The 14,557-nt window shown below is 41.6% G+C and overlaps 1 protein-coding gene across 1 annotated transcript; it reads left to right on the forward strand.

Annotated features, from left to right (window-relative positions):
- Positions 1–961: 961 nt before the first annotated feature.
- On the forward strand, positions 962–14,441 carry BZW1 (basic leucine zipper and W2 domains 1). The gene is made up of 12 exons (XM_046658152.1): positions 962–1,076; positions 2,053–2,126; positions 4,761–4,937; positions 6,556–6,650; positions 7,500–7,565; positions 8,191–8,326; positions 9,024–9,133; positions 9,289–9,459; positions 9,922–10,068; positions 10,605–10,743; positions 12,192–12,314; positions 12,756–14,441. Exons 2-12 carry the CDS (start codon positions 2,063–2,065, stop codon positions 12,785–12,787), a joined length of 1,260 nt encoding a protein of 419 aa, XP_046514108.1. The 5' UTR covers positions 962–1,076; positions 2,053–2,062; the 3' UTR covers positions 12,788–14,441.
- The last annotated feature ends 116 nt before the right edge of the window (positions 14,442–14,557 follow it).

Raw genomic sequence — 14,557 nt, forward strand, 5'->3', positions numbered from 1 at the left:
TAGGGACAAACCCTGTTTTTAGGGTTTCTCTGATAGGAGAGTAAGGAAGCAGATGGAGAGGTAACAACTAAGGTACAAACGGGGGATAAAAACATGAAAGCAGATCCTGGCGACACCGTGCATCTCCATTCGTACAGTTTCACGATGTCCACAGCGTTTTCCGCATGCATTCCGTTATCCTCCCCCAGTTCTCCGATGATACACCCTCTAACTCCGTGGTTCCCCAAGTGTGGCCCCTGGACTTGTTAGAAACGCACATTCTTGAGCCCACCAGACCTCCATCGTCTCTGCGGGGGAGGCCCAGCAATCCGTGTTTTAACAAGTCCTCTAAGGGATTCCGAAGCTCTTCAAGTCCCCACAACCACCACACTCAGGAGGGAAAAGAGAGACCACGGCGAGGAGGGGCGGCCGCAGTCGGAGGGCAGAACTTCCTTCTGAACCCTCTGCCTGGACCTGCTCCCTGAGGGCAGCGCACGGCGCCAGCCAGCCAGCAGCGCAGGGCAACGTCGCCGCGCCGCGGACTTGGCCTGCGCGGACTCCCCCGGCCAGAGAGAACGCCGGGCGTGGACCGCTCTCCAGCCCCAGGCTCCCCCACCCAGGGCCCAGCTCCCCGCAGCGGGCTTCGACTTCCGGCGCCAGAGGCGGGGGTCGCGGGGGAAGGGACTCGGGCGGACGTGTCCACCTTCCTCGACACCGGCGGGGGGGGGATACTCGTCCTTCCAAGCCCTCCGTGAGCTGAGAGGCCGGATGGCGCGGGGAGTGGGAGAAAGGCAGGCAAGTCCAGGATGAGTGGCCGAGAAACTGGGGTCCAAAGAGGGAATGGGAAGCCTTGAAAATCCCCCTCCGTCCCTTTTCCCCCTTCCCCACCCCGAACCCCAGGAGTGGAAGGGGCCGAAGCTCCAGGCTGCGAGCGGGGAGGGCCCAGAGAAGAAATCTCGCGAGAGGAGGCCGGCGGGGCGGGGTGACACCTCTCCCCTTCTCCTCCTCCTCGCGTTAGTTCCGGTCGCAGAGGAGACACCGCCGCAGTTGCCGCCACCTCGGGCTTTTCTGGCTCTCTTCTCTTCGCCTTAAATTCGGTGAGGCGCGGCGCCCGCTCGCCCCGGCCCGACGGCGCGGCCCGTCGTCGCCGGGCAGAGGGCGAGGGCGGCGGCAGGCCCGGGCGGCCGGGCTCGGGTGGGCCCGGGCGGAGGCCCGCATGAGGCCGGGCCGCCTCGGCGCCTGGACTCGAGGGCCGGGCCGCCTGAGCGGGGAGGCCGGGGCAGGGGCCGGGCGGGCCGTGGCCGGTGGGCGCCGGGGGCGGGACGGAGGCGGCCCGGCCGCGCTGCCGGCCTGGGTAACAAAGCGGCCGCCGCCTCTGTTGGGTGATGTACGCGTGGGGGGTTCCGGCGGGCGGGGCGGGCAGTCGCCACCACCGCCGCGCCGCCGCCTCCGCCGCTCCTTTCGCTGAGGGCGGGCGGATGTACGGGGCGGCGGGGCCCCCGGCGCGGAGCGCCTCGGCGCCTGTGGTCCGCTCGTCGCGGCGGCCACCGGCCAGCGGGTCGGTGGAGAAGCTGAGCGGCCCCGACGGCGCCCCGCCGCGGCCGAGGGGTCCTGGGCGAGGGCGGGAGGCACGTGCCCGCGGAGGAGGCCGCCGCCTCGGGGCGCGACCCGAGGGCGGGGAGGAGGGGGGCGCCTGTGGCCGGCGCCTTAGCGGCGCGCGCGGCCCGGCTCCCTCCCGGAGGTGCTGGTCGTCTGCGCGGCCGTCGCTGGGGCGGAGAAGTAGTGGAGGAGGCGGGCGGATTTAAAGAGGAACAGCCCAGACAACTCTGCTTGTGCCGGGCGACTTGCGCCGGTCACTGTCGCGCTGTAAAGCCGCTTAAAAGTGTACTGTTGACGTCTCTGGAGGGTGTTGTGAGGGAGAAATGCAGGGTCTGAAGCTCCATTTGATTCGCGCGAAGGTGGTGGCTTTGCGCGCCCGCCCCGACTTCTGTGCGGCGGGCCGGCTCGATGGTTTGGTTTTGAAGGGAGTGCTATGGCGCTGATATTTTTAAGACCTTGTTTTTATTTTCATAGGGTGTCTTTTATGAATAATCAAAAGCAGCAAAAGCCAACGCTATCAGGCCAGCGTTTTAAAACCAGAAAAAGAGGTAAATGTTTACGTTTTCGTACCCTCTCTCTCCAAGTCTCCAGAGCGCCTTGTGGATCTCGGTTCCGCTGCCGGGCGGTTGCCGAGTACTCACACCTCAGGGGAAGGGCCACAAAGGAACTTGCCATTTCAGATGGACCCTTAGATTTTCTGCCGCTTTTCCAGACTTGTAGTTTTTTAGTATCAACACATATCTGTAAACAGGTTTGTGGATGGTCTTTTTACTGTGATGATAAAGTACTTTTTAAAAAGCACGGGCTTCACCTTCACTGGCTAAATTTCATTTAAGCAAACTTTTGCTTGAGGGGAAAGGTTAATTACAGGAGAGTTCCTAATGTAATCACTAATTTCACCCGAACTTTGAAGGTTTGTGAGAAAAAGACGACTTTCCTTATGGAAGTTAATTATGGAACAGAGTTCACATTGTAATGTCTTTTGAAATTGTTTCCCACAGATTAATGAGAAAAGTAGTAGAATTAACTACTTCTCTATGTGCGGGGACTTAGAGAAATGTTGAAGAAGGCACTGCACTAGTGATACGCAGTTAAATGAGATGTAGTTTCACATATATTTTGTATTGAGCTTAATATTTTCTGAAAACCAACTTTTCAATGTTACTGCTCAAAAGCACATTTTGACCTTATTTTCCAGAAGATTTTGAGGAAATACAGAGCTGGGGCAGCTACTGGTTATAGACTCTTTTTCTACCCTGAGTAGCAGGCACTTTGGGATAAGATTCTGCTGTCTTTTGTAATCTCACCATAGCCTGTCCCCTTGCAGTGAGGAGACCCAAGAGTGACTTGACTAGTGTGTGCAGATTCGTCTAGGTTTAAGCCAGCAGATCTTCTCAAGAGGAGGAACAGAAGTTAGAAACCAAAGCGATTCAGCAGTAGTGGGGGGAAGTCTGGATTGTCTTGAGTATGTGGATTACTGGTATTGCCTTTGAGTAAACACGGTATCGCGTAATTTTGTTAATTGTTGTTAGCATCAGGAAGAGATGTCACTTCCCCATTCCAGATTGAAGTCACTCCGGCCTTCTGGTTCTGGATGATTAGGTCCTGGGTAGGGTGAACAACCATCCCACTTGGCCTGGGACTGAAGAGAGTTCCCAGGACATAGAGCTTTCATTGTTAAAAACAAGAAAGTCCTGGACAAACAGGGAGGAGTTGGTCACCCTAGTGCTGTGCGAAAATTAAAACAGCATGTAACCTACGTAGAGAAATCAAACCCCATCATGCTGTGTGTGATAGCAACTCAGTAAAGACTAGGTACTTAGCCAGGGCACTGTTCTCAGTGCTTTCTATTTTATTTGTATCACTTAATACTCACAGCAACTTTATGAGATAGATACTGCTTTTAATCACTGTTTTACAGTAGGGAAATTCAGGCATGAAGAATGAGGCTAGTTGCTCAAATTCAGACAGTTTAGGAAGTGGCGATCAGGATTTGGATCAGGCAGCCTGATGCCAGAGCCCTTGGTCTTAATTACTACACAGTATAGTCTTGATTACGTAATCCTCTGACCTTTGATTTCTCTTTTGAATTATGGGAACAAAAAGATCTACCTCACAAGGTTGTTATAAGGATTAATTAAAGCAAGGCGTCTATTACAGATACTGCCAAATATTGGATATGCAGTAAATGTACTTTCTAAAGATTACCTTAATAAGTGCCAAGTGTGTGATTAAAAAAAAAAAACCACAGAGGGGCCAGCCTGGTGGTGTAGTGGTTAAGTTCACATGCTCTGCTTTGGTGGCCCAGGGTTCCTGGGTCCAGATCCTGGGCGTGGACCTACACACTGCTCATCAAGCCATGCTGTGCTGGTGTCCCACATAGAAAATAGAGGAAGATGGTCACAGATATTAGCTCAGGCCCAGTCTTCCTCAAGCAAAAAAGAGGAAGACTGGCAACAGAGCTCAGAGCCAATCTTCCTCACCCCCCCCCCCCCCCGAAAAAAACAACACACCCATAGATCAGCTGGCCCCGTGGTATAATGGTTAAGTTTGGTGTGCAGCAGCCCAGGTTTGCAGGTTCAGATCCTGGGTGCAGACCTACACCACTCGTCCACCATCTGTGGTGGTGACCCACATACAAAAACGAGGAAGATTGGCCACAGATTTTAGCTCAGGGCAGTCTTCCTCAGAAAACAACAACAACATAAAGAAAAGAATCAAGAGCTTTCAGTGTTTGGATAAAATTTCAGTTGGGAATAAAATTTACCTGAGGTTCAGAGGATGTCTTAAATTCCAGGAAAGTGCAGAGGCAACAGGAGGGCATTCCAGGTAGAAATTGTCTCCTGGCAGTAGGAACACAGCAGCTCAGCTAGCTCACTTATGAGACTTCCATGAAAAAATAGTGGGAGGAAAGCCACACAATCCTTGTGACTAGGCAGTCCTGCCTTGCCCTTGGCAGAGGGGAAACTTCCAAAGGATGCGTGTTTAGTCTCCTGTTGTGTTTGCTTGTGTTGCAGGTCTTGAGTAATCTAGCTTGTCTTTGTTTTTTCCAGCTGTTGAAATAAATGAAATTGTGATGAATTTGGTTAACTTACTTGGTAGTTAAAGCTTCATAAGGTGGTGGTTTTGTGGCAATTTGGTGAGCCTTTTAAAACTAAATGCTTTTGGGGTTTTCCTCCCAGATGAAAAAGAGAGGTTTGACCCTACTCAGTTTCAAGACTGTATTATTCAAGGCTTAACTGAGACTGGTACTGATTTGGAAGCAGTAGCAAAGTTTCTTGATGCTTCTGGAGCAAAACTTGATTACCGCCGATATGCAGAAACACTCTTTGACATTCTGGTGGCCGGCGGAATGCTGGGTAAGTGTCTGGGTTTTGTGGGAAGTGTGATATATGGAGATTATAGAGAATCCAGAATATGAACTCTCTGACAAACTTGTCAAATTGGGGTGGCTTTATTTTTGTGTTTTTTACCACCTTCGGATTTTCCATGTTATTCTAGTAACTTAACAGATTGTCTTGCTCTGCTTAGCTTTATATTTGTAATCTATTAGAAAACCATAACATTTGGGGGTGACTTTTCTTTCTGATACCTAAGTCTCTACAATATCATCAATCAGAGATTTTTCCAACCTGTGTTCGAACACTCCCAGTTAATGAAGAAACCCCTATCTGTTGTTGTCTTTTATGAAATACTTCTGTATACCTGAAAACTCTAGTCCTGCGCTCTTCAACATATTAGCCGCTAGCCACATGTGGCTGTCAGTCACTAAGAATGTGGCTAGTCCTAATTGAGATGTGCTGTAAATGTAAAATACACTTTGGGTTTTAAAGACTTAATATAAAAAAAGAATGTAAAACATCTCAATAATATTTTGAATACTGAAATGTTAAAATCATAGTATTTCTGATGTGTTGGGTTAAAGTATGTTAAAATTAATTTCACCCATTATTTTTAATATGGCTACTAGAAGATTTGAAATTACATTGTGTGGCTCACATTATATTTCTGTTGCACAGTGCTGTTCTGCTTCCACTCTTAGCAACTTAGCATATCTTAACAGAATGTGCTACTTAGTTATAGATCTTTAAATGATGATGGTTATATAATATCCATAGCTCTTTACAGTATTTCAGAAGTTTTCACAGTGATAGTGTATTGACCCTCACAGCCAACCTGGTAGAATCAGAGCTGCATTTGTATACATGCAGAATGGAGGCTTAGAAAGGCTTCAGTGATTTGCACGCAAACAATTGCTCAGTAGTGGAACCAGGAACTTCCGTTCCTACATTCTAATGCCTAGTCAAATGAGTGTTTCTTTCATTGTGTTACCAGTTTGTAGTAAGAAATGTGAAAGATACCTGTTTTCTACTTATAGTACTGCTATCAATAAGCCTATTTTTATTACTAAGGAAATTTTTTTAAAAATTTTCAGAGAATAGTAAGTAGAACAAACTTATGATGTTACCAACTTCAACAATTGTTAACAATCTTACTCTACGCCCCCACTGACTTTACCCCCCCCCAAAGTTTTAAAATATACCTCATATCATTTTGTCCATAAATGCTTACAAATGTATCTAAAAGATGAAGACTACAATTTGGGGGTTTTTATAGCCCAGCTTCTTTGGAAGCTTGAAGGGTTGTTTTCTGTATGGAAAATTACACATCAAAAACAAGCTGTGAACATCTCCACTTGAGTGACAGATTTGGCACTATTGAATAGTTAATGCAGTGAGTTTCATTGGGTTGCTAAAGTGAGTTATTTTCTTTATTCCTGTAAATTGTTTCACTTTATTCACACACATTGAACCAACTAGCCATGTGTTCCTCCTGAGAAATTGACTTTGCTTTCAAATCTTCTCTTAGAATTTTTATCACTTTATTTCATGATGAGAATCCTTATAGAAAGTGCAGTTGAAACAATGACTAATTGTAAATGAAAGTCACTGCAGATTTTTTGTAAATATACCTTAGCCCCAGGTGGTACACTGGCAGATGACATGATGCGTACAGATGTCTGTGTGTTCGCAGCACAGGAGGACCTAGAGACCATGCAAGCATTTGCTCAGGTGAGTGAAACTTTGCATAATTATTTCAGTTACTAACAGTTATTCATCTGATTCATGTTTAAGGAATAAGTGTACTTTTAAGAGGTTGCAGGTAGAAGAGAGAAGGAATTTGAACTGAAGGTTCAATATTGTTCAGTTTAATGTTCTCAGAATTCTGAGATACTGTTCTTGGTGCAATATGATGAATTGGAAACTTCAGATGTGTTGAGGAAAACAAAGTAAAAAAAGATTGAATTAGCTCTCCTTTTCATATTTAACCCTCTGGGATTAACCCATTTTCAAGAGAAACATTAAATTGAAAAGGAAGATCAGTTCCCTGTTGTGATTTCCATCATTAAATTACTCTTTATATAACTTTGTGAAGATGAACTAACATACAACTTTTTAAAGATTAGCTTATCGATCACAATCTCATTTGAAGGTTTCATCACAGTTATGTTTGTATTACTCTAAGCAAAGAATTCAAGTGCATCTAACCTAGAGAATGTTACCTATGTCATTAGGAAAGTGAAACTGTATTCTGGGATCTTAAGTTAATATCCTATAAATGGGTAAATGACTTGTATTTAAGCAGTAGTTCGTCCTTGCTTTAGTATTTGGCAATAAAAATCTGTTGCAGGGTGTCTATTAAAGTGCTGACAACATTGGTATATTGTAGGGTTTGGGAGTCGACAGACTCTTCCCACGCTGGTGTAAATGGCTTGAAAACTGTTTTATCCAGTGGAAGGTTCACTTTGCTGTTCTAGAGATACTGTGGCAGAGACCTCAATGGCCCGGACCTAAATTTATTAGGAATCTGGCATTTGTACATAAGAAGTCTTTATTAAATTCCTTTACTATTCTTTATAGGTTTTTAACAAGTTAATCAGGCGCTACAAATACCTGGAGAAAGGGTTTGAAGATGAAGTTAAAAAGGTATGAGGAGCAGTATGGTTTGTGGAAAACAAAAGTTGGGGTCAAAGAGGGCAATGCCAAGTCCTCATTCTGCCACAGATTTGAGATAATTTTGGATATTTAGGTAGGCTGTCTTTGAAATATGGCTTTGGGGTATATCATTTAATATAATTTGCTGTACAGTGTTTCTTAGCTCCTTGTCCAGACAAGTGGCAGAAGGCTAAGAATCAAAGTGGAGTTTGTTCAAAAGATAGAGGGTAGAGGATCAGGGCTAAACACATTGAGAAAAAGAAAGTTATTGTTTGCTATTTGAGTCTTGGTTATTCTACATATAGTGCATAGGAAATCTGGTAATGTTAATGGCAACATTTATCAAGTACCAGACACTGTTCTAATTATTAACTCATTTAATATTCACAAAAACCCTGTGAGGCAAGTTTTATTATCCACAGTTACATATGAGGAAATGAGGCACAGAGGTTAAGTAATTTGCCCAAGAGCACTCAGCTAGTGAATATTATAACTGAGATACAAGCTTGGATGGTTAGACCCCAGAGCCCCCACTTTTAACCAATGTAGTATGTTTTGCTACTACTCTTTATATAATACAGTTGCTCTTTTAACCGTTAACTATTTACTTTTATAGCTGCTGCTGTTCTTAAAAGGTTTTTCAGAGTCGGAGAGGAACAAGCTGGCTATGTTGACTGGTGTACTTCTGGCTAATGGAACACTTAATGCATCCATTCTTAATAGCCTTTATAATGAGAATTTGGTCAAAGAAGGTAATCAACCTTTAGTAAAGGATGGTCTCTAATTGGCTGAGGGTGGAGTAGAGAAGAGCATGAAAGATGATCTGATATTAAAGGGTATAGATTATGTAGATTTGACTTGTATAATAGTGTTCGTTTTTTTACTATTAAATTTAATAGGTTGATTCAAATTCACTAGACATTTAATGTATACCTTTGGCATCCAGGGTTAATGACTTTCTTTAGGCATACAGCAAATATCCAGGGTCCAGACAAAATGTGATTATGAAGTAAAAAGAGAAATGCTGTGGAAACCCAGAAAGACATCAGTTCCAGTTGGGAGACTTGGGAACATCTTTAGTAGAGAAAGTGACATTGGGGAAAACGTCAAGCTGAAAAGGAAAATAAATTCCCTTTTCTAATTTCCATAGTTAATTTATTATGTAGAGTAAGAATTTTTTTTTTTAATTCTGACAACAAAGCCTGTCGAGTAAGAACTGTTACCCTCATTTTACACATTAGAAAACAGTTTAAGTAACTTGACTAAGAATATACAATTAGTAAATGGTAGAAAAGAAAAATGGGAGTGAAATGGTAAGCAATGGCTGAGGGAAGTTTAGGGTTAAGAAAGAGAGTAATCCTGTGTGCTTGAGCTGTGGAGGGAGGAACTGGGGAGATGTGGTTGAAATCCCGGAAGGTACTTCTGTTAAGTAAGCTCTTCGTTCTCCAGGGGTTTCAGCAGCTTTTGCTGTGAAGCTCTTTAAATCCTGGATAAATGAAAAAGACATCAATGCAGTAGCTGCAAGTCTGCGGAAAGTCAGCATGGATAACAGACTGATGGTTTGTAACATTCTTCCTTTTTCCTTGCCATTCTTGCCAATACTTGAGGAAAGTGTAATAAGAGAACTTTCTCGTTTTTAATCTGTGAAAGGAAGAAGAGTGTTTTTCTTAATCTGATTGAAAGACCATTTAACTAGATTAAATTCTCCTTTCAGGAACTTTTTCCTGCCAATAAACAAAGCGTGGAACACTTCACAAAGTATTTTACTGAGGCAGGCTTGAAAGAGCTTTCAGAATATGTTCGGAATCAGCAAACCATAGGAGCTCGTAAGGAACTCCAAAAAGAACTGCAGGAACAGATGTCCCGTGGTGATCCATTTAAGGATGTAAGATATTTTTGTTTAAACCATCTTTATATGACTGAGTTTCTGGCAAAGAAAATTTTTACTCATTTGGGAAACTTAAGTGTTTCATCAGAGTGTTTTTTAATTAGTAGCTGTAGAATGTTATGCTGGGACTTTGCCTCACTGTTTTTTTATACTCAGTGACTTACTGGTGCCCAGAAATTATAACACTTGGGGATTTCATAGGGTGCAAGCCAGTGGACCGACCCTCCGTTTCCATCTCAATCCTCTCCTAGCTAGTTTGCCTATGTGTAAATAAGGTTTGAACTAGAGATCCATCCCTTCCCGTTCTCAGAGTTCTCTGATCATAATGTAGTACACAGGTGGTCGTTGCCAGTTGCCTGAAAAGGTGTTCTTATGCTTTTGTAAAAGGTCTACGTTTGATGTGTGGAGTATGTACATATCAAAACTGATTTCTGTAACTAAGTTTGGATTCTTTTGCAGATAATTTTGTATGTCAAGGAGGAGATGAAAAAAAACAACATCCCAGAACCTGTTGTCATCGGAATAGTCTGGTCCAGTGTAATGAGCACAGTGGAATGGAACAAAAAAGAGGAGCTTGTAGCAGAGCAAGCCATCAAGCACTTGAAGGTATTAGAACTGTGCCTTGGCAAAACATTCTTTTAAGTGGGGATAAGTGAACTGTCAGTATGCTTTTCTGAGAGGATTTATGACATCCTGTGGTTCCGAGGGATAACCCACCAGTAAGTAAACGGGTAACTGGTTAACTATTGATGGTAACCTTTTAAAAAGTCTGACTTGGGCTTTCTTTGTTTCACAGATTAAAAACAAATACATGTTTAAAAGTAGCTTAAGCCTACAATTTGGTGTTTGCTTTTGAGGGAATATTGGAAAATACAAGCATTTTTTCTTTCTTTTTTCCTTCTTTTCTCTAAAATATTAACGTTGTATTGACAGTTATCTGAAATCCTTGGTGCAGTATTGCTTTTTTGACTTAGAGGCTTAGTAGATTTTTCTGCATTACTTTTTTCCCCCCTCAATTTCCATTAAATAGAATATAATGTACAGTGGTTATACAAAATGAGTTCTGTTCTGAATTTTAGGAATACTGTAGTGGATGGTCATTGCAATGAGTGACTGAAACTTTTCTCCCTTCCCTGTAAAAGCAATACAGCCCTCTACTTGCTGCCTTTACTACTCAAGGTCAGTCTGAGCTAACTCTGTTACTGAAGATTCAGGAGTACTGCTATGACAACATTCATTTCATGAAAGCCTTCCAGAAAATAGTGGTGCTCTTTTATAAAGGTAATTTGAATTTTGTGAATACATTTAATAAAAGTCCTAGAACACTCAAAATAATTGCAATGAGTAGTTGTCAGAATATCAGCCCCCTAAAATGTTTTACTGTGATCACAGGACTGAGTTGTCTCTGTTTTAATTGGATGCTTTTTTGTGCATTGATATCAAAACATCTCTAAAGCCTAAGTTAAAACTTAATGCCTTGTGATGTAGCCTCAGACTTCACCTCCTGTATTCACCCTCTCTTCCCCAGCCACACTTGTCACACCTCTGTAGTCTTTGGCCTGTGAGAAGTCGACATCCCTTCAGCCTGCCCCACTACGCAATGTGGCTTGCACTTGTCTTTCGAGACCAGTTCACAGTGCTTCTGTAGAACTCCCTGTTTCAGTTATTGTTACCTTTTCTGTGGTCCCAATTTCAGAAAATTGATCCAAAGTGGTTAACAAACAAGGCCTCTGTTGGAAGAGAGCCCATTGCAGTATTTAATTTACTATCATTTGTGATAAAGGGTTTTTTTAATTCTGCATAAATCAGACCAGCCTTAATCCTAGTGAGTGTAGTTTGTGTGCACATGTGTAACTTCTGTGCCCTAGTTTTTGTGAATGATTTTATTGATTCCTGTATTCCACAGTTAGAGGTTACCCCCATCCTCAGCATTTTTTTAAGTATATGGTAGTGAACTCTTTAAGTGCCCATGCTTCAAGATTATCAATTTTTAGTTAGGTTTTTTGAAAGTATGTATACTGCCACTTACTTCCTCCCACTCAGATTCTTTAGAAACAAATCCTAGAAATCTTCATTTAATTCTTAATTTTTCCAGTATGGATCTGTAAAGTACATGGACATTTTTTCCTTTTTAATAAAATCATGGTACCATTTTCACAACTAAAAAAATTAACAAATTATCCATCAAATATCCTTGATCATTTATCACAAGGTTTCTCAGCCTTGGTACTACTGATATTTTGGGCCAGAGAACTCTTTTGTAGTTGACTATCCTGTGCGTTGTAGAGTGGTTAACAGCATCCCTGACATCTGCCCAATAGATGCCAGTAGCACCTCTCCCCACTGTAACACCAAGAATGTCTCTAAACGTCAGACGGGGGAAATTTGCCTTCAGTTGAGAGAATCACTGGTTTAAGCAGTTTTTTTCCTAGCTGTAGGTTCAAACATTGGCAGTAAATTGATAAAAATTTCTTAATGTAGGGCTCTTCTTTGATCTTTTCTGTTTTTCTTTAAAAATTAATTTGTTGAGTAAACTAGTTAAGGGAGTGTTTTGAATACAGATTGATTTTGTAAGCAACGAAAATAATGATTGTTTTCACTTAACCTTTCAGTGGGCTCTTTTCTGCCATGTAGGTCTTTGTACCTTAGGTGAGTTCTAACTCTGCCTGAGTTAGAGAAGTAGATGCAAACTCCCTGAATGTAATGCCTGCTCTCTTCTTTATATATAGCTGAAGTCCTGAGTGAAGAGCCCATTCTGAAGTGGTATAAAGATGCACATGTTGCAAAGGGGAAAAGTGTCTTCCTTGAGCAAATGAAAAAGTTTGTAGAGTGGCTCAAAAATGCTGAAGAAGGTAAGTCTTTGCCTTTGTGCCGTTTGTTTGGTAAAGCCTGAGAACTGATTTTAATGTGGTCATAGAATGTGTCCACACATGCTGCCTTCTTTCGTTCAGATACCATTTTGTACCTGAAGTACAGATTTTTATTTATGACAGACCTGAAAATACTTATTTACTTTAAGGCAAGGGAGAACTAGAATTTAATTATTGAAGTATTTTGATGGCTCAGCCATAATCCTAAACATTCTTAGGAAGAAAATCAGAATTTCTGAGAATACCTAATAAATATTTATGAACTTTGAGAATTACAAATGAATACTTTTGAATATCCCCTTCATTTAAGTAGGACATTATTAATAAAATTCCTTAAGTATAATAAAATGCTTTCAAAGTTATAAGTGGAAACTTTTGCTTTCTGATATTATAATGGTTGACTACGTTTTTCCCCTTTTCTAGAATCTGAGTCTGAAGCTGAAGAAGGTGACTGAATTTTGAAACTACACCCTCAGTAAAGCAAACAGGAGTTGTAGATAAAATGTCATGTCTCATGTGTCCTGGTTCTTACATCTTCCTACCTCCCTATATCAAGCATGATATAAGGGCTTTCATGGCAAATTTTATTTTAACTGTTTCTATGGTTACTGGAAATGTTGGGTTTAGTTTCTAAAACCATGTTTTAAGTAGCTACAGGAGCTATAGATTTGAATCTAATGTTGCATTAGTCTTTTCAGTTATCTTCTACCTCCTGTATTTTCTACTGTAATAATGTAATTTAAGGCCTTCCACAATGAACAGTTCACTTTATTCCCTGGGTTTTCTATATAAATAGTTTTCAAGATATGATTTGGTTAAAAATAATTTGTTATAAAAATTCTGTTTGCAAATTAAACTGTAAAAGTATCCAAAGTCTCAAAAACCAATGATTTGTGTGATAATTTGGTATGCCCAGAACCCTGCTCATCAATGAAAAATCTCATATACAGTAATTGAATTCATTAACGTGAATCTTGAATATTTGGACCATTGCTTGCATGTTAATATTTTGTTGCATTTTTAGCCCCAGATGTCCTTGAGCTCAATTGTTTGCTCTCTGATTTTCATTCCTTAGTGAAGCCGTGGAGAACAAGCTTGAAAGTAGGTCTTTGGGAAATTGTATGTGGCAGAGGTGGTGGGAAAAAGAAAGTTGAGCTTTTTCCCATTGAGAAACTTCTGCATTCAGTTTGAATCTTTCTAGGCAAAACAAATGGGTATTCTTTTCATATAACCGTTTCAAATGTACATTAGGAAAGTCTTGTCATTTAAAGTATTTTACACTTGTCATACACTTAGACTGATAGGAAAGGATTCACGAAATAGTGTGAGTAAAGGAAATGACTGTACTAAACCCAGTAAATTGTTGAGAAAGTAAAGTGGTCGGCATGTTCTAATTGGGACTCTAAATATAACTCATACTTCCTATTGGCATGGAGTATTTGTTGTAAAGAATGAAGTGCAACGATAATGATATATTCCCACTTGGTCATACTGGACCAGCTTCATTCTCTTAACACATTCACTTAGAACACAAGCATCTGGCTGCTAACATAAACCTAGTTGCCCTTTTTTTAAATTGCCATGAGCCAAATATCTCTTCTATACGGTTGGCCCATTTATTTTAATGGCTGCCTTTTCATTTCTATCTTTCTTTTCTTGCTGCTACCCATCGTATAGACGTAGTCATTAGAAAACGAAATGTGGCCACACTTTTTGGTGGAAAGACTTCATGTTAAAAGTGAACATTTTGAAAGTTTCTTTGATGAGTGAAAGAAATTAGCTTGGAATAATGCCACTGAAGACTGAGTGGAAATTGCCCGTTTCAAAGGTGCCATTCTTGTGAGCGAAGAAATTGGTGTTTAAAAATTCATCTTGTGGGAATGATGTGTAATATAATTTGAAATAAAGGTATAGTATCCTTATGAAGAAGAGCATTATAACTGATATCATTGTGAATGGGGTGAAATTGTTAAATGAATAACTTTTGATAAAGTTTTCATGCACAGACAAAATGTATTCACTAGGTTTCTACATAGTGATCTGCTTTTACTTTGTAATTTGTAGTCCTCAAAAGACTTTGTTTAAAAAATAAAGTCCATCCTTAGGTTACATAGGTCAGTCTTCTTTTTTAATTTTTTATTCTTTGTAAATTCCATATTAATACCAAGTGGTAACTGTATGTTACACATTCAGATGTCTCTACTGTGTAATCATTGAATAATTGC

Source organism: Equus quagga, chromosome 4, assembly GCF_021613505.1.
Source record: "Equus quagga isolate Etosha38 chromosome 4, UCLA_HA_Equagga_1.0, whole genome shotgun sequence".
NCBI lineage: Eukaryota > Metazoa > Chordata > Mammalia > Perissodactyla > Equidae > Equus > Equus quagga.

What these genes read in the sequence shown, in the direction of transcription:
- BZW1 (XM_046658152.1), top strand. Translation starts at nt 2,063, where the DNA reads ATGAATAATCAAAAGCAGCAAAAGCCAACGCTATCAGGCCAGCGTTTT. An exon ending in GGTGGCCGGCGGAATGCTGG is followed by an intron (nt 4,938 to 6,555) that starts GTAAGTGTCTGG and finishes AATATACCTTAG; the next exon opens with CCCCAGGTGGTACACTGGCA. An exon ending in GCATGGATAACAGACTGATG is followed by an intron (nt 9,134 to 9,288) that starts GTTTGTAACATT and finishes TTCTCCTTTCAG; the next exon opens with GAACTTTTTCCTGCCAATAA.